Source organism: Callorhinchus milii, unplaced genomic scaffold (assembly GCF_018977255.1).
Source record: "Callorhinchus milii isolate IMCB2004 unplaced genomic scaffold, IMCB_Cmil_1.0 Scaffold2, whole genome shotgun sequence".
NCBI lineage: Eukaryota > Metazoa > Chordata > Chondrichthyes > Chimaeriformes > Callorhinchidae > Callorhinchus > Callorhinchus milii.
In genome coordinates this window covers 85550762-85571210 of record NW_024704743.1, presented here as the reverse complement: position 1 = coordinate 85571210, position 20449 = coordinate 85550762, and the positions used below count along the sequence as shown (strand labels likewise).

General features: G+C 40.9%; 1 protein-coding gene across 1 annotated transcript in view; it reads left to right on the top strand.

Annotated features, from left to right (window-relative positions):
* Positions 1 to 20449, top strand: part of pkhd1l1.1 (PKHD1 like 1, tandem duplicate 1) — a 95466-nt gene that overhangs the window by 13962 nt on the left and 61055 nt on the right. The window contains exons 16-28 of the mRNA XM_042347005.1: positions 127 to 286; positions 3424 to 3559; positions 4588 to 4731; positions 5336 to 5493; positions 5901 to 6014; positions 9124 to 9245; positions 10401 to 10567; positions 11162 to 11334; positions 13258 to 13405; positions 14876 to 15030; positions 16367 to 16489; positions 18915 to 19020; positions 19654 to 19773. Of these exons, the coding sequence (XP_042202939.1) occupies positions 127 to 286; positions 3424 to 3559; positions 4588 to 4731; positions 5336 to 5493; positions 5901 to 6014; positions 9124 to 9245; positions 10401 to 10567; positions 11162 to 11334; positions 13258 to 13405; positions 14876 to 15030; positions 16367 to 16489; positions 18915 to 19020; positions 19654 to 19773 (1826 nt within the window). The remainder of the gene's footprint in view (positions 1 to 126; positions 287 to 3423; positions 3560 to 4587; positions 4732 to 5335; positions 5494 to 5900; positions 6015 to 9123; positions 9246 to 10400; positions 10568 to 11161; positions 11335 to 13257; positions 13406 to 14875; positions 15031 to 16366; positions 16490 to 18914; positions 19021 to 19653; positions 19774 to 20449) is intronic.

Below are 20449 nucleotides of genomic sequence, written 5' to 3'. Positions count from 1 at the left end.
AAATGGTATTCCACTGTTACTGGCACTTTGTGTGTAATATGTGGGGGTGAAGGAACCTCCAAATAGATAAGCTATACTCTCTTAGTGACTGACTGAATAACCAATACTCTCCTCTTTTATCTTTAGGTACTACATTGAAGTACTGGTGAAGGAACGTGCTGATTTTCACTCTGTCACCATCAGTGCATACAGAGAGAGCAGTACTTACCTGGAGCAGCAGACATCTGATGCAGTTAGTGAACAGCAATTAATTGATACAACATCTACTGTTAAGCTTGAAAAACAGGTTTGTTTCACTTGCTATTCACTTTTGATGCATTATATATATTAGATGCATGATCAAATTACTTTAAAATGCTGTGAAGTGTTACTTCTGGTATAAGTAAAGGTTAAGGGGGAAGCTGATTGACTTGTGACTTTATAATAATAATACTTGCATTTGATGTTGCGCTTTTCATGTCGTCGAGATTTCTCGGAGTGCTTCCAGGATAGACTCTAAAGTGAATTGATTGTGTATTTTGTGAGCGAAATACAGTACCCAGTTGTGCAATAAACAAGGCAAATTGGATCCTGGGCAATATTGCCCAGTCAGTTAAGTTCATATTGCAACAGTAATGTTAAAGCCATACAGTGTTTTTTCTGGCTACACCTGGTTGGGTCTGGACAGAAGAGGGTAGTTTATGTCATCGAGGCAGTGCAGAAAAATTGCTGTTCCTCACTATTACAGGAATGAACTCTAAGGAAAGGCTAGATAATCCGGAGCTCCTCAGACTTAAAAAGTGGAGTCCTGTAGCATATTGGTTAGAGCACTCGCCTCGCAAGCAAGAGTACCCGATTCGATTCCCAGGCAAGGCGAAACCTTAGACAAGTTCCTTACTCCACACGTCTCTGTTTGTCTAGCAGTAAGTAAGAAACTGGTTGTGATTCAATTGGAAGATTGCTTTCCGGGATAATAATCCCATTAAAAAATCGTTTAAATAATAATAATTTGGTCCCTGCTTTGCGTAATTGGCTTTCATGTTTTGCCCACAAAATACAGTCAATTTACGTTACAGAATATTCTCTGAAGCGCTTTGAGACATCTCAATGACATGAAAAGGCGTTATATCAAATGCAACGATTATTATTATAAAAAGAGATATCTATAAGGGAAGTTTTTTCCTCACCTCTGAAACATTGTCTGCCTCCACCATTACCATTCTCCTTGGACTGCTGAGACCATCATTCATCCCTTTATTACATCCAATGCTCTGTTTGCTATACTCCCCAGCTTTTCCACACCCTAAGCAGACTACCTAGAACTCTGCTGCCCATGTCCTCTCACACAACAGAGGCTGTCATCCCCAACCTCATTCAACTCCATTGATTCCCATTCCCCAGCAGATCAAGATCTAGATCCTCATTCTTACCTTTAAGTACAGTGTTATCCCACCCTACCTCTGCAACCTCCTACAACCCTACTGACCCAGCTGTTCTCTTCACTCAGCAAGTACCAGGTTCTCGCCCTATCCATCTCACCATCGGTGGGCAGGCTTTCAGCCATTCTGTCCCCAGTCTCTGGAATTCCATCCCAGAGTTCCTCCACATCGCCCTCTCCTTTCCCTCTTTCAAGTCATGTCTCAAAACATACCTCTTTGACCGTTTTTTGGGGGACCAACTTTCCTCTCCTCACCCTCTTGGCTGTTGCCCCCAGCTTAAGTGCCAGCACTGCAAAGCACTTTTGGGATGTCCTCCCGATTAAAAATGCACCATATAAATGTAAATTGTATTGTTTATGAATGGATTTGACAGAAGTAAATCAATGTTGGGATTTCCAATCCCGACAGTTCGAAATATGACCCGACAATCCAAAATGGTGCAATAATTCTTTTATTATAAGACAGTGAGCTTAATAGTGTGTAAAGAAGAGCACACTACCGGTTAATTCGCGTAGAACAAAAGTGGAAAAAGATTTCTTGGCTGTCGTCCCGCGCTTGCCCTGGTTTTGCTGGTATAAATCCCTCGCTTTCCTCCTGGCAGTCAGCCCAACTGACTTCTCTCTCTCTCTTCACTAATTAACCCCGTTTCTGGACTCTTGCCAGATACCTTCTTCCCTCTCACAACTTGTCCTGCACATACTCATCCTAATCAATCATTGGCCTGGTGCCAGCCTGACAATTGATAAAGTGAGTCTCCATTGTCTTGTCTACAAGTCTACTCCTTATCTTCCTAGGCCTAACATATAATGTTTTGCAGAGCTTTCCTCCATGTCTAGCTAGTACCCAAGGTTACAATAACACTTAGCAAAGTGCATCTGGAGAGAGGAGAGATAACGGATACCGTGGTTCCAGCCTGTGCCACATTCCATTAGTAAGAAAGCTAATTTGGTGGCCATTTTGACCTGTTAATACAATTAATTAAACATATCTTAAATGAATGGATATAAAAATCTTGTTCTATTCTAAATGATTATAGGGGAATCCCTGTATCCCAACATCAAGAGTAATATTTCCACATATACCAAGACAGTTCCAGTTGAACGTCAACAAGACCGAAGCTCTCCTCATTAGCTCATGTCAGCGCCTCCACACCTCAGACACTGACAGCATCACCATCCAAGGATGTACACTCACTGAACCAGTCCAGAATCTTGGCATCTTGTTTGACCCTGAAGTAACTTTTCTACCTCACATCCGTGCCATGACCTGTTCTGCCTTCCTCCACCTCCGCAACATCTCCCGGCTCCACCATTGCCTCTACCCTTAGGCCGTTGAAACACTCATTCATGCTTTTATTACATCTAGGCTCAACTACAACAACTCCCTGCTTGTTGGCCTTCCCAACTCTTTCCTCCACAAGCCACAGATCATCCAGAACTCTGCAGTTTATGTCCTCTCCCGCAGCAGACTCCGTGACCCTATCACCCCCACCCTCACCCAGCTCCACTGACACCCTATCCTCCAGAGAATAGAGTTCAAAATCCTCGCCCTCGCCTTCAAAACCCTCAACATCCTTGCTCCTTCCTACTTCTGTGACCTGCTAATGCCATATCAACCCGTCCGCCCTCAATTCAGCAGGCCTGCTCCACATCCTCCACCTGGCCCGCACCGCCATTGGTGGTCAGGCCTTCAGCCTCTTGGCCCCCACCCTTTGGATCTCCATCCCACAATCCCTTTGCCTTGCTCCCTCCCTTGCCTTCTTTAAGGCATGTCTCAAGACCCTCCTCTTCGACTGTGCTTTCGGCCACCCTCCTACCCTCCCCACCCTCCACCCTCCCTGATCCCAACCCCCTGCTCGGATCCAAATCCCTGACTGTCCAGTGCCTTGGTACATCGTCCCAACAAGAAAAGGCACTTTACAAATGTAATTTGTTGTTGTTGTTGCTAGTTTAATAAGCCTTCATTTCCAGAAGTCTGTTTTCATTTTAGTATCATTTAACTTTAGGTTCTGACCTTGAAGAACTGGAAAATAGGATATGCAGTCCATGAGATTCAAAATGTCACAGTAAACAGTCCCTGCCAGGAGTCAAACACCTGCTTTGATCACTGGTACAGACTCTCTTACAACAAGGCAAAAACAGGTAAAGCCAAATGCACTGTAATTGAAACTGATAGGAACCTCGACCAAACTCACAGCCTTACTCCAAAAGCAAAGTTGTGTGTGACATGTCGGTCTTAATGACTTAGTATCACATGAAGTGTTGTATTTACCACCTAAGCAACCTAGAGAGTTGAGGTTGCTGTTCTGTGTAGTGACTTTGACAATGTGTCATCATAATCAGGAACTCCCGTTAGTAGCTGACATTTCACAGGATTCATTGTAAAGGGTGGTGTATTTTGTAAGTGAACACAGCAGCTAATTTGTGCACTGCAATGTCCCACAAACATTCAAGATACAAATCCTATTTGGCAGACTATTGGCCAGGCCACCAGGAGAGACTCCCTTCTCTTTTCGAATAATGCAAAGGAGTCTTTAACGTTTGTCTGAACAGCATTGCGGGACCTCAGCTTACATGATATCTAAAGGACAAGTATTTGAATACATGTAAAACTGACTGGAATAAATCCCATTAGCTGGCAACATCAGTCCTGCAACATATAAACATGTAATACAAACTGCAATTTCAGCCCACAAGAGAGCTCTAGAAATGTTTTAAACAACTCTAATTGTCTTCCTTTCTTAATCAAAGAGACAGACTGTGAGGATCTCCTCATTATTCAGAGCCATCCATTTCAGACATGCATTATCAGCATCAGTGTTTTTCTTAGGGGGGTTCCAGTATGATTCACTTGTATGGAAGGAATCACTTTCAACTCACTGAATAACAGCTCCTTTATCAGTGCAGCTCTCTGGAAGGTGTTAGCAACATTAAATATTTCAATAGGAGACAATGAGAGATTCCCCATTACCAAAATATAATAATTCACGTCTCTGACTGTATATGTTGGGGCACTGATGGTGTCAGCTATTAATGGTATTTATCCAGTCAGTCTTACGTGTATTCGAATACCTTTCCTTCGGATATAGCATATTCCCTGACTGACAGACGAGATCTTTATGATTGTGTTGAGGTGAAGTTGATAGCCTTTGCTTTCTTGTGGTTTTCAGGTCTTCTTCCTGCAGATGCTTCAGCCTATCAGGTTCAAACTGCATTAAATAATCTCTTGCCAATTAAACCAGACCACATCGAAGTGACAGAAAGACCGAACAGCAAAGGATTTAGCTACTCCGTGATCTTTGTCTCCAATAGAGGTGAAGTACACCCTGCTCCATTCAGGAAACTTGAATGTTTTTACAAAGGAGTCAATAATTGGTTCAGATTGGGTCATAATAATAATCCTTCAATTTTATATAGCTTTGACATCATCAAAATATCTCAAAGCCCTTCACATTATTTACTAGAGTGTAGTATGAAAGTATTTTGTAGGCAAGCATGAAAGCCAATTTGTAGATAGGCACAAAAGCCAATTTGCACACAGCAATGTCCCACAAACAGCCATGAAGTGTAAGGCTAGAATTATTGAGTTTTAAGCATTTTATTCTATGAGTGGAATGTACCATATCTGTACTATTTTATCAGAAGTATTGTCAGACAGGATCATGGGAAAGGTAAAGCTGAGAAGGTAGGACAATATACGGGAAGGCCTAAATGAAAGCGTGACAACAAGCAGAGCTTGCAGAGGGTTTGTGGCATAAGGCTAATTAGGATGACTGTGTGACTATGTGAACCATTATAAAAGTACAAGTAGCAGTTGGATTTGATTCAAGCAAAACACACCACAAGTCATTTAATAAAAACATTCAAAAAGTATATTTTTTGTAATGTTGCCATTTGTCTAATATTATTCTTGTGCAGGGGATTTTGAGCTCCTCGAGTACGAGGTTTTGGGAGGAACCAATGTTACGATTGAAGTGGTGGAACAGATAAAGGGAGAGCCGAGCCTCGAGACCTTCACACTGATCTTGGACGGAATCAGCTCCAGACCCCTCTCAGCAAATGCAACTGCTACTGAGGTTTGTGGCGGCTGGTTATTGATATAGCGCCTTATCACATCTCCAAGTCGTCTCAAAGCGCTTCACAGGATACACTGTAAAGTGAATTGACTGTATATCTTGTGGGCGAAACGCTCCAGCCAATTGCGCACAGCAGTGTCCCACAAACAATCGTGGATTGTTAATGTTCAGAGTTAATCCTCAGAGCGGAGACCGCCGCTCGGTAGCGTGAAGTGTTGCAGTGCGGCTAATCTTAAGCACATGATGTGTTTCTGCATGTGTCAGACACCCAGGCCAAAAAAAAGTTTTGATATGTATTTGCAAGCAAAGCTATTTTAAAGTTGATTGGCTAGAACCATGAAAATAGATTGAGGTGAGGATGTTTAATGTGATTCAGAATTAATCTTTAATAAAATGTTTCTCTACAGGTCAAAGCTGCTATTGAAGAATTAGTAGGTGTGAAATGTCCAGAACGGATGATTCAGTACACAGAAGGATATGCAGTAAAATATTTCCAGGATTTTGAAAGTGGGTCATCTACAGTAAGTATAAGACCCAAAGACATCATCATAATTGCTTCAGCAATGGGGAAAGAGTGGGGGATTGGGACTGATTGGGTAACTCTTCCAAAGAGCAGACACCACGGGCTGAATGGCCTCCTTCTGTGTTGCAATATTCTTTGAATCTATGAGAAGCAACGTATGACAACACTGCTATGACAACAGGTGTTTACATCACTCATTTGGTAACAATGAAAGCTGTGGGTTCACGTCGCATGTCAGGATTTTGAGCTCATAATCTAGGCTGACACTCCAGTGCAGTCTAGTGGGGAAGCCCTTGTGCCATTCTTTACTGAGATGTTAAACTGAGGTCCTGACTGGCTGTACAGGTGGCTGTTAGATACCATGACAATTCAAAAAAGAGAAGGGAGTTTCCCTTGATGCCTCCAGATAAAGGTGCAATGCCTTGGGGTGTCTTCCCGATGTGAAAGGTGCTAAACAAATGTAAATCTATTGTTGTTATTTTTAGTGACACAGACACTGTATTGAGTGCAAGGATTATTATTAATTATATTTTGTTAAAAGCATTTCAATTAGCTATTTAATGAAGGAAAAATAGCAATATTTTCTAGCAACAAGGCACCTTGTTGTATCAATGTGAAAAAATTTAATTGTTCCTTATGTAAAACTACCAGTTGTTCAGAGGAAAGGGGCTATTTTGTGTGATCGGTCTAAGGACTGTCCGTGTTCAATTGGAATTTCAATTATTATTATTATTTTATTTCTGTGCTGTTCTGTTCTGAAATTACGGCTCCTTTTAAAAAGTGTGTCCTCACAGAGTACTGAGGGGAGATCAGTAGATCATGGTGTAGGAAAGCGTCCTTGATGAATTAATTTGGGGTAACCCTGACAGGTGGGTGCTTGCATATTTTCATTTGCTCCAATTGCTGCTGGCACCATCGTGTTTGAAGGAGGAGAGGATAGAATAGAAGACAAGATCCCACAGGTGGAGGGCTTGCTGCAAGAGACCATACCTGCTGAAAAGCCTTTGGCTTTCTCATCTGGACCTCACTGAGCAGTGCTGTCAATCAAAACTGAGACACTCCAGTGAGGTTGTAACAGAAAGTGTGCATCAGAACCTGGAGAGATGATAATAGATTCAGCACCAACATTATGTGGTTTGGGTTTTCCTAAGAATGCTGGCAATGGTATTCTGCAAGATCTAACATTGAGGTCTCCATTCGACAACACAATGACATTGCTGAGCAGGAAGGGATTCCACTCCCTCAATGACCAGTTAGTCTGTGGGCACCAAAGGACACACGTAAATGCCTTCACTAGTCACTTTCAGATGGAGTGTGCTCTGAAATAGTAAATCAGTCTGGGGGATGGTGCTGTTTGTGAGGGTTCGGTCCAGTTTTAGATTGCTTCAATTACTGTTTGTCTCTGAAGTTCTTGTGTGGGTGATGGTGACGGGATGCCACATGTGTCAGACACCAAAATAAACCGCAGAGAGCAGGAGTAAACATGAGAGACCTAATTCTAGTGGTCATTTTACCTCAGAGATGCATGCTCAGTCCACCTCATCCCACAATTAAGAAAATACAAATGAATAGAAATAATAACAGGAACAGAACAGAAACCTCCAATTGAACACAGACAGTCCTTAGACCGACAACACAAATTAGGAGGTGTTATTTGCAGTAGCACTACCAGAACATCTGACATTCCCTTCCAATTCATTCATGCAAAGCTTTTTACATACTTCTCCTTCACTGCTTGAATAATGAATGTGAGTTGGGCACAACAACGGTAAAACAATTAAACCAATTTTGTTTGTATTTTAAACCTTGTAGTTTACCAGTCAAGGCAAGGTGACCATTGAGACAGATGCCTTTTGTGGACGATATTGTCTTATAAATCCAAACTACTTGTTTATATCAGAAGATGAATTCATTCCTTTGACAAAGTACAAGCAGGTGAGAATAAAATAGTCTTTTGAAATGCTGCAAACTTTACCCCATAGTTTCCATTTAGTGCTGTTTCCCTTAATAAGGAATCCCATAAGAAGGAATCCCATAAACTCCATGAAATAGATCACATTGGAACAGAGTTCCTCCAGTAAATGTCATCTACTTCCAATTCCCGGACAAAGTCCTCCGTTTGCATGACTCAAATTCCTTATTCAGAAATCCAGTTAAGAAATAATGAAGNAAAAACTACAATAATTTAAAACTTATATTTTAAAAATAAATACAATTTTGTAACTTATTAAGCTGTCAAATTGACTATTTTGTAAACATTACTTGTCTGATCTAAACTCCCTGATTGAATTGAAAACTTATTATTCACTCTTATGTGAATATCTAAAATGAATATTATTCATTATGTAAAATTGTGTTTACCTATGAACTTCAAATTCTCTGTAAATTATTTTTAGGAGATATTGAAGTGGAAAAGTGTGACATGTGATATGATGAATATCACAGGTGATAATTATAACATTGACAAAAATTGGGATTCTGAACAATCTTTGATTATTGACTGGTTTTGAATAATTTGGCTCTGGCCTACCTAAAGTTTCCAACCGTTGCCACTGTTTATAAGATAATAAGATCAGTTCAGATAAAGAAGGCCATTTGGAATACGCATACTACCATCCTCACATCACATTATCAAACTGTTTTTTAAATGAGCCTAATGTCCTGGCCTCAAACACCCTTCTCAGTAAATTATTCCAGTCATTAATTAACTTTCAGGTAAAGAGATAAGTCCTGGTATATGTCATGAAATTGTCATTTGCAAACCTAAACCTATGTTTTCTTGTTCTGCTGTCTTCCTTCTGGCTTACATTACAGCATCAATTCTTGGGGCAAACTCAGAGTAAGGCCAGTTGTCCATTTGAGCATTAAAATGCAACAGTGGCAACAATGGTAATTTGGCCAGTTTCGGGCCAAAGCATTGTGCTGAAATCTGGCCTGTGGGGGGTTCAGTAGGTATCCATATTTCAAACCAGATGACACATAAAGACTTGTTTTGAGTGATAAATATTAATGCTAATAATGATCACAGCACCTATCAGATTCTTTACCCCATTAAGTCCCAGCAACTAAATCAGCAAAATGTTAACACTTTTAAACCACTTGTTCAGCTTTGTTTTGCATACAAAGGCTTTTTGCTGAATCAACTTCGTCTTCATTTGAGTTATCAACAACAAACTTTGCAGTATAACACCCAAATCACCTTCAGCTACCCTTTTTCTCAAGGGGAAAAGTAAGTATTGATCTTTCAACATTATTTTTAAGTTGAATTTATTTATTTTTAAATACGAAATTCACTAACCATTCAATCATTTTTATGCATTTGTTTCTGGCCTCTGTGTTTTAAGTTATAAATTGTTACCCTGAATATTTTAAAGAATGAGAAAATCCCTGAAGCAATGAGTTTTATAACATTTATGGTAAAACAATAAAAGTATTGTTTGGTAAAGGTAGAACTTAGCTCACTCAACTGATGCTCGAAGATGCCTGAGACCCAAAATGTCTCCTGATCTTAACTTGAAAGTCGTTGTCTTAAAATTTTAGATTGTGCAGAGTTTGGAGAAGATCCTCCTCTTCGACCATGTCTTAGGTCACCCTTCTACCCATATCCTCCTTGCCCTCTACCCCTCCTGATCCCAACCCCCAGCTCGGGTCCAAATCCCTGTCTGTCCAGCATTTTGGGATGTCTTCCCAACACGAAAGGCGCTATACAAATGTAATTTTTTGTTGTTATTGTCTAGCGTGTCAGATTGTCTTGAGCAGCCTCTGGCTAAGCCTGACTCTGTCCTCACTTTGTATCACGCACATGCACTTCCCAGCCATAGCCAGGAGAAGGACTCTTGGCTGGGTCTTTTGTGCTACAATTTTAAGAAATTGTAACTTGATTAAGGAATATTCTCATCTTTTTATCTCCGTGTCCCCTTGTACTGAAAAACTCCTCAATTGACATTCTGCTATTTATCTTGGAGTGGGGAGGGCTCAAGCCTGGGAAACAACTCTGTCACTGTGAGCAAAATGTCACAGTGAGAAATTATTGGATGGATTATGTATAACCTACACCTTTTCAATATTGAGAAATCAAGGTGAAAGGCCTAATGTAGAGTCAACCAGTAAGAGATGAATTAAAATGAAGGGAAGACTGAGCGAGTTAATTATTTCCATCATGTTAAAGCAAAAGACTGAGATAGAGTAGATATTGTGCTGAGTGTTGATATCAACACTTAGTGGATGCAGGGAGGAGGGCAAGGACAAAAACAGACAGAGACAGAATTTAAAAAAAAGTTTAGATACTTTATGTTTGTGGTAGGTCGATGTATTATGCATATTAGGACATGCTTGTACTTGGTAGTATACATCCTTTTGTAACTTTTGTTATTCTCACTACAAGGTGGTCTCACACTTGCATCAATCTGCTTGATCTTGTGGAATCCAAATATCCTACTGGAAGCAATTTTCTACTGCACAGAATTGCACTGGACAAGGCAACATGGCACCAGGATTTCTTTGTGGACGTAGTGTACCTTGGACAGCAAGCTACAACTCAAAGCCAACTTGGTATTTTGTTTTTGTATTTAGAATGCATAAAGAAAATCAGATAAGAATGGGAAAGAGTAACAATTACAAGCGAGTAATAAACCATTCTAGTCCACTTGTGGGCTTGATGGGTGTCTCAGAATATAGAAACTTATTTGTAACCAATTTTTATTCTCCAGTAATAGTATTCAGTACCTTGATGAACATAACAATTCACCAGAAATATGCAATGATGGCAGCTGCTTTGAATAATATGAAACTAAACAAAATGACATGTTTCCTAACTCTTCACCTGCACAGGAAAGCAAGGTTATGTTTCTGTTCCACCTTTCCTGAGAAACTCTCATATGTAACGCACGTAGAGTAGTTCAGTTATTCAGAGATATTCTAGTTCCACCTTCCAACAAGGATATTATTAAGACGAGTGCAAAAGGCTGCTCCTGAACTATACTGACTAGGTCTTCCTCATGTACTGGTCTTGAATGTTAGTTGAGGTGATAGCTTCATCTTTGAAGGACATCTAACTGATCTAATGGAGACTATCTACCTTATTGTATTATATTAAATGTGTTGATGGTTTGCTCTTAAATGACCCATTTATTTATTAAATTGCAGATATAGAAATGAGGAATCCCCCAGCATTATTAGACAAAGGACTTATTTTCAAAGACTTCAAGGTTACTCAGAGAAGAAATAAAAATGCAGATGTGAATAATGAGTATGAAGTAACAATGATTCCCATCAACTGTGGTCATAGTATTCCATTACTGCAAGTCGGTTTTGCGCAGGTTAGTATTACTGTTATTTGGATACAAAGTTATTAAATGGACAATATTGAATTATTAATTAGTTTTTCTGGATTCCTGCTTACCTTTCCCTTTCCGAGTTGAGACCAGGGCTCTAAACACTGAAAGAGAGAAATCTTCAGTCCTCCTTTGGCACTGCTAAAACCAGACCATTCAGACTGGTTTGTTGGTAGAACTTGGAGAAGCCGACTGGAAGCAGTGGGAGCAGGAATTCTTCTCACTCAGCTCTTGCTAACCAATGCCCTAACAGATAGGTAGTCCAAGTTGGACAAGCAGTGGAATACTTGCTCGACAGCGTTCTCAATAGCAAGCTATGCATTTTTAGCTGGTTTAACCTCCAGCATTACCCCCAAAGAACTTTCCAGTGTCCCCAAGCCTTGGTTCCAGCCAACCTGAATCTAATACTCTCCAGAATTAAGTAAGCAGGATATGGAGATATGGATATCCACACTATGGAGATAGTGTGCATTGCATTCCAGACACAGGGGAATTTCCACATGTAGGAGGTATACACATGTGGAATTCTGTCTACTTTGAATACTCTTACAACAACAACAACTTGCATTTATATAATGCTCTTCATCCAGGTATTGTCTTGAAGCACTTAATGTTGTTGTTGCTGTTCATTTCAGTCCCATTTACTGCCTTTCCCCATACCCCTGTAGCTTATTATTTTATTATTATTTTTAAGGTATTTGTATAGTTGTCTCTTGAAGGCCAATATCAATTCTACAGGGCATTCCATATCTTAAACTGTGCATGAAACATTTCTCCTAACCTTCCCATTTGCTTGTTTACTAACTATCCTAAATTGATGGCCTCTAGTTATTGACTCAGCAACCAGTGAGAATAATCTCTTCCTATTGACTATCAAAACCCTGTCATAAAGACCTCTTGAAGGTCACTCCTCAACCATCATATTCCAGCAGAAAAAAATTCCAGTCCCTCCAGTCTCTGCTCATAGGCAAAACTTCGCATCTCCAGTATTATCCTAATATAATCTTTTGGTGTTGCCAAAAGCTTCTTTCACCGTGCAACTTACATTCCTTATTCAGGAATCCCTTTAAGCAATACTGCAAATTTAACCCCTGATCCCTCTTTGTGGGCCACTTCACAATATTGAATAAAGTGTTGGATTTTAGCTTGTCGTTATCCTTTAGGATTTAGAATACTTCAATAATATCACCGTTCAATTATTTCTTCTCCAGTGTTAATATTCCCAGGTCCTGCAATCTATCCTCAAAATCAGATGCTCAATCTCACGTGATAATTTAGTTGTCATTTGTTGTAGGTTGATGCTAATGTAGCACAGACCGCAGACTATACACAAATACAAACATATTCACGTATCACATACATACAAATATATACACACATTCATATGTGCAAAATTGTCTTTTTATCCCTCCTCTATTTTGCTAACTGGTAATAAAGTATAAAGCACTGTCCTTTTACATATTTTACATTTAAATTACCGCAAATAACCAAATGCTTACTTATTCAATGTGTATCATGACATAGGAAGTAGCTTTATGTTGTGAGGCACTGTGAATTAGATGGAGAGACCTAAAAGCTAGATTACAGGTGCTGCTTTCTTCAACTTTGAGTGAAAACCATATTTAAAAAAAAACAGAAGTGTTTCAGGAGGCATATGCACATTCATGCTCCAGTTATGTTATAAATGGATCCTGTGTGGAAATCGCAGGACAGTGAATCAAGAGAAGAAAGTTTGGAGAAGCATTGATCACAGTAGTATTAATAAAACAAAGATGTAATTTGTTTGGTGTGAAGGTCTGGCTTACATTCGATAACAGAGTCAAAATTTTATGAAATTAAAGGCAAGAAAATGCAGAATTCTGTATCTTTGATTTGCAAGATGACATTTGTGATAAATGTTTGCACTAGGTTTTGGCTAACAATACAGAGGATGAAGCGGCATACAAAGGAACCACATGGCCTGAAGGAGCTGTGCTCATAGTCCGCAGGATTGACGCAGCCTCTAGGCCAGTTGGAGGCACATTCGATATTGAAATCTTTGGAAAATCGCTGAGAGGTATATCATAATTAGAAATTTCTCTTCNAAAAAAATCCAGGGATCAGTTTACTTTTTGAAATGAGTTACTGCCTATTGGGATACATATTATTGTTACCATCACTNAAAAAAAGCCAATCTTTCCTCATTATAAAGGTAGAGAGAGAAAAAATTGCTACTTTGAGGAATCAGGCTATGATAAACTCCATGTGGTGGGCTGTATTATCTCAAGTTGGGACTTTGAGTTCACAGTCTATGCTAACACTCTAATGCAGACCTGATGGTGACGGCTTTTGGCTGAGATGTCCTTCAGGTGAGATGTTAAACCAAGGCACTGGTGAAAGATGAAAGGTGACCTTTAAAGATTCCATTGCACATTTCAAAAAGGGAATTTGTTCCAGTGTCCTGGCCAACAATCTCCTGAATAAAATTGGTCTCCCACTTCATGAATGTTTGTGGGACACTGCTTTGTGCAAATGTGCTGCCGTGTTCGCTTACAAAATACACAGTGTAAATCTTTAGAGTAAACCCTGTGAAAAATTTTGAGACATCTCGACGATGTACTAAGATGCTTTATTAAATGCAAGAATTATGATTGCTGCATTGTTTAGAGATGCTGTTTATTCTGACAAGACATTAAACCGAGGCCTCTTTTACCTGTTCAGGTGGACTGTCAGGATCCCTATCTACCATTTGAAAAGAAAGGGGAGAACTTCCCTGTGTCCTGACCAACAATCCTCCAAATATAAGTTCCAATTATTTCATAGCTGATTGTGGACATTGCTGTGTGCAAACTGGCTGCTGCATTTAACCTCAAATATACAGTTACTATACATGAGAGCCTCACCTGTGAAGTGTATTGGGATATTTTAGAGGTGCTATAGCCAATGTAAGGATTATTATAAAGAGTCAGAAAAATGCAAGTTCCTGACTTTTGACTGTATCTGGCCATGCCTTAACTGAGCTTTTCCCTTCTTCTGATATTAATGAGCACCAAGAATATTAAAACGTTGGAAACTGTAAAGTGTAGTGCCTGCATTTCGTAGGCAAATGTGGCAGCCAATTTGCACACAGCAAGGCCCCACAAACAACCATGAACTGAGTGACCAATTCTATCTGGGGGATTGTTGACCAGGACACCTGGAGAACTTCCTTCTGCTGGAAAGTGCAATCCAAACCTAACTTTAGATGTTCAGGATTCAATCACCTTTCTGTTTGACATAATGGATTGGCCCAAAGCTAGCCAAAGTCACAACCTTCCAGCATCTTTGTTGCTCGCATTAACTGCATTTATATCCTGTGGCACCGAATACCATCATAACTCAATCATAGTTCAGCCAAATGATGCATAGGGGCGACAAAAACAAAGAAGTCACAGGTGATATGGCACAGGTGATAAATGCCACATCCCAAACTTAATTTTTCACTCCACCATTCCTATATCATCTTCAAGAATTAATGGATGTTTTTCTCTATTTTCTGTTGTTGTAGATCTGCCAGTCAATTCCACAGCTTTGGAAATGCAATACGCTTTACAGACCATTGCTGAAATAGGAACTGTGTCAGTGTCCAGAAATGGGGGCTGTACTGGGTACCGCTGGTGGGTGAAATGGCTGACCAAAAGTGGCAAGCAGCCTACATTGCAGGTGATGTACTGACTTACATTCAATAAAAAAAATGTAAATTTCAGAAGATTAAACACATAGTGTAATTTACCAGTGGTATTTGTTACCTTGAGTAGCAAGTAAGGAGGGTTACTATTGCAACACATCATCAGTCAGGATTCTTCCCACTCAGCTTCCAATTAGTGCTCTGAGACATTACCCTTCATGAAAAGAACTATGTAAATGCAAGTTGTTGTTGTTGCATTAGCCCTGCAATCCAAAGCCCTAAAGGGTAGAGTGCTTCTAACTGGACCAGCAGCAGTGGATAGCTTGCCAGACAATGCTTTCAATGTCAAGTAATGCAATTTTAGCTGGTTAATTCCAACAGTACTCCAACACATACTCTGGGGCCCCAAAACGTGGCTTTTGCCAACCTGCGCATTGTCGGGGGGAATGCTGCTTTGTTGGATGGTGCCTTGCTTCAGATGTGATGTTAAACTTAGGTTCTATCTATCTGTTCAGGTAGATGTTAAAGCACTCCATTATTTGAAAGGGAAAGGGTTTTTACCCATTGTACTAGCTAACAATTCTCCACTTAACTTGATCATTTACTGTGTGGTTGTTTGTGAGATATGGCTGTTGATGTTACTGTTATTCCCTCCACAACTCTTCCCTCCACAAGCTACAGATCATCCACAACTCTGCAGTTCGTGTCCGCTCACGCACCAGACTCCGTGACCCCATTACCCCCACCCTCGTCCAGCTCCACTGGTTCCCCTCCCCATCCCCCATAGGATAGAGTTCAAAATCCTCGTGCTCGTTTCAAGGTCCTCCACGGCCTTGCCCCTTCCTACTTCTGTGACTTGCTGACACCATATCAACCTGTCTGCTTCTTCCACTCAGCAGACTCTACTCCACATCCCCACCCGGCCAACCCCACCATCAGCGGTCGGGCCTTCAGCCTCTCTGTCCCCACACTTTGGAACTCCATCCCACATTCCCTTTGCCTCGCTTCCTCCCTTGCTTCCTTCAAGGCCTGCCTCAAGACCCTCCTCTTTGCTACCCTCCCTGCCCTTCACCCTTCCTGATCCCAACCACCAACCCCACTACACCCCGCTCAGCTCCTGACTGTCCAGCACTTTGGGATGTTCTCCCTATGTGAAAGGCGCTATACAAATGTAATTTTGTATTGCATTATTAATTAATATATTAGTTCATTATAAATTTTCTTCTGGTATTTTGCAGTACCAAAATCAATTATCTAAAATAGATTCTCCCAAATTGTTATTGTATTAGGAGATTTACAGTAACATTAGCTGTGTAGTAATAGAACTAAACTGAAAAAGTATATTTATTTACCGTGGGTTTTACATGACAGGTTAATAATTCAAAGGTGACTGGAACAAATGCTAAGATAATAGTCCAAGTGACAAAGGAAGGAGGTTTGTTCAATCAGCGCCTTACAGGAGACATGCTTCGTACACCAAACACCAAGCCCCAGGTATGTGCTGCCATGTTTAGTAGTGTAGGCTGAGCCATCATATTCACTCTACAAATATGCATCAGCAGTTACACTCTCATTTTTATCAGTGCTTGTGTATCTTCAATCTGGAGCCTTGCAGGTTTTCATTCCCTGGACAATAGGAGCTCACAACATTGTTACACACATCACGTGATTCACAAAATTAATTCGGATGAATAAGGCCCTTTGACCCATTTGACCTCATCTTTCAAGAATGCCCCATCTGCCTTCTTTCGAGCACAGCATCAAGCTACGTTTTAAATGAGTTCAGCACTCAAGCTTGAACCACCCTAACAGATAACGTGCTCAAGTAGATAATTAGCCTCTAGATAAAGAAGTACTTCTTGGTGTCTGTTGTAAAATACCCTTTGCAAATCTAAACCTATGTTCTCATGTTCTACTGTATTGGCACATCTGAAAATATTGTTCGTACCTAATCCACCATTTGGCTGGCTCAGATTTGTGGCATGTTCCCCCATCCACTCTCTGCCAGTGGTGGCCAAGCTTTCAGTTCCTTTACCCCTAACCTCTGGACCTCTCTTCCTCTCAGAGATCCATTCTTTATGACTTCTGTTTTTCTCCTTTGCCATACAATGACTTACAAGAGGAAAGCTTGATATCTTAGAAGTTCAATGGAGACCAACCTGGGAGTTGATCTGGAGTTTGCAGGTCTGGACTACCACCCATTGTGTCTTGGATTAAGGATAGAGGGAACTAGAATGACTTGCTTGGCAATGGGATGCTGGAATCCAGCCAGCCCTCTGTGGCGGTTTCCAGGCCAGTTCCTGAGCCAGGCAGGTCTGCTGTTCTTCATGGCACTGCTGATGACAGACTATTATCTGGGAGGATAGGAGGGTGACCGAAGGTATGGTCAAAGAGAAGGGTCTCGAGACTTACCTTGGAGGCAAGGAAGGGATTAAAATCTAATGCTGAAGTTTTAATTCCCTGTGCACTAAATTTGTATCCTTTACAAATGTTTAATTTTACAGCTTGTTGCCATTCAGTGGCCCAACTATCAAATGTTAACACTGAGGACTCGTCAATTCCTATTTATAGGCAGTGAATTGTTTCTCTTCACACTCAATCTCCCGTCCTGTGGTCTGCCCTCGCCCCATCCATGACCAACCTTGACCTAAGCTTCCAGCTCGACCCTTGGCCTGGGCTCCAAACCAGCCCCCAAACGATTCCCGGACTTAACCCTGACCAATCAACCGGGTTGAGATGAGCGAAGGTTGGAGTTTGAGTGGGGGCAGCTCGGGGGATGCACCCAGGGTCCTGATTGTTGTTGATTCTTGTCAGGAATGGGTCAGGGTTAATCTGGGTTAGATTTGAGCTGAGGCAGGGGTAGGACTGGGAAGCAGCCAGGGCAGGGCAGGTTTGAGTCAGGGGCAGGACTCAGGAGCAGCTGAGGTTAAGGCCGGGGATTGAGCCACGGTTCAGGTTGTGGTCTCAAGTCCAGATGCAATTCCTCAGTGTTAACATGGCACAGTTGAGCTCATTCAAACACATATTAATGACTTATCTGCACCCTCCAGTGGACTGAAAGAATATTGCATGTTCCTAAAGCAACAGTGCCAGTATGCTGCACATTGCAGTTCCTTCCCCGTGCTATAACAGGATAATTTACAGCATTGATGCAATTGTTTTTCACGAGGAATTTTGCTAAATGAAAAATGAATTGAGGAAAATGGAAACAATCGTAATTATTTCTTCTTGGTCAGCCGGGTGTCTGAAATTGCGAAAACCCATTACCATGGTTCAGAGTATCCAAACAAAACTATACGTAGAGATTCCTGGTTGAAATGGAATGCACACTCACTGCCTGGAGGGACAGGTCCTTCGTATCTAATTCCACAGAGTATTAGGCACAGATTGACAAGAGCCAAGGCTTGGGGACCCCAGAGTGTGCGATGGTGTACTGCTGGTGTCTAACCAATTAAAAGCGCAAAGCTTGCCATTGAAAGCACTTCTTTCAATGACTGCTCCCCATTCCTACCCCTGCCAAGTTTCCTGTACCTTATCCAGCTAGGACCACCCTACCTATTAGGGCTTTGTCTTGCAGGATTAACAGGAACTGAGAAGGAAGAATCCCTGTCACCAGTGACTGGTCTGCCCTTCCAAGTCCTGCTGATGAGCAAGGCTGGCTGTGCTGTCATCAGCAGTGCCATGGAGAACAGCAGACCTGCCTGGCTCAGGAACTGGCCTGGAAACCGCCACAGAGGGCTGGCTGGATTCCAACATCCCATTGCCAAGCACGTCACCTTGGAGCCAGTTCAGCTCTACTACCCTCCCCCCCTCCAACCCCCTCCGCCCCTTTGCCCCAGCGGATAACTTTCTGCATGCAATGAAAACTTATGGAAAGTAAATCAAATCTCTGGCTTTGTCAACTTCTTTCTTTTTGTAGGTGGAAGTTTTCATTAACGGCATCCCCAGTAAATGCTCTGATAACTGTGGGTATACATGGAGTTCTGGAAAAACCCCAGTCATTTCACACATTAGTCCGACAGTGGGTAAGTACCAGTGTGCAAGTGAAGAATTAGCAGCAGAGGATTACTCTTTTATTCACTTAAATCCAGCTTATCCTGAATAGGTGAAGTTAAAGCACTTAGTCTCATCTTATTTATCTCAGAAATGTTAAGACATCTATCTGTTGAGAGTGCAGAGATCTTAAGAATGGTTATTGTCTAAACATGACATAATTCCAGGAATTTGGAGTCTTTTTATAGGAAAAATATGTATTTTAAAACAACCCTACTGTATGGGATAATCATTCCAACTACAGTACATATTGTATTTATTTCCTGTGTTAAAGCATGCACAAATTATCTAGTAAAAGGAATTATATAGGTATTGAGTTGAATAAAATGTAAATTTTGCCTCCGGCGCCTACATTGGGATCTAAAGTGTAATATTCACAACCCGGATTCAAGTCATTAAGTGGATATCACATTGTGAGGTTCACCAAGTAAGCAGCAGCACAGACATGGCAGGCTGAATGGTCTTCTTCCGTGATGAAAACGTGTTAGATCCTGTGATATTTAAAAATTCTATGACAAATCTGTTGACCTAAGTACTTTGAGAGTGGGTGACAAGTCTTCGTAACTTGCTCTCTACTGAACACATTGCACTCTTTATTCTTTTAGATTCATGTGCCAATGGAACCATGTTGTCTATATCAGGCTCAAACTTTGCTAATTGTTCTGCGACTGATGACACCTGGGTTTCTGTTGGAGATGCCAGATGTCAAATCACTGGCTTAACTGGTGAGTAAATGCTCTGAACTCAGAGAGGGAGAATTAATAAATGCTCTGAACTCAGTGAGGGAGAATCAATTAATACAGTGCGAGTTTCCGTAGTAAAAAAATATAGTATAGCAATGTGATCGCATCATTTTAGGATTGCACTTAGAAATTCTTATTTAGAGAGAGACTGCCTGTGCAAGACATGTCTTGTATGGTACAGATGTCTAGTATTAGCTGAGCATATCTAGTATCTATACTGAAGCTCAGCAAATGCCACCTCTATGCAGAAATGTAGAAGTAAAACCAGCAGCTCTGAAAACAGTATTTTAGAATATTGTTTATAGAAATTATAATTTTATAAATAAGGCAATGTTGAAATTGTTTTGATTAAATCACATTTATTTAACGCAGTGGCAGTCACTGCTGGAGAGCCATAGAACACTTCTTTGCATCATAGCAAGGGCCAGGGAACATAGTTCTCTGTGATTGAGAACACACATCCCAGCCACCTCTGTCCTTATTGAGAGCCAATTTGGATTGTCACAGCATTCCTGACTGGCTCCAATCATCATGATGATTCATAACATAACACTTCACAAGGTCACAAGATTGGCTGGGACGACGAATATCCTTTGGTCCACCTGATTGCATCCCTTCAGAATATCCACACAACTAGATCCTCCAATTTACCGTATCA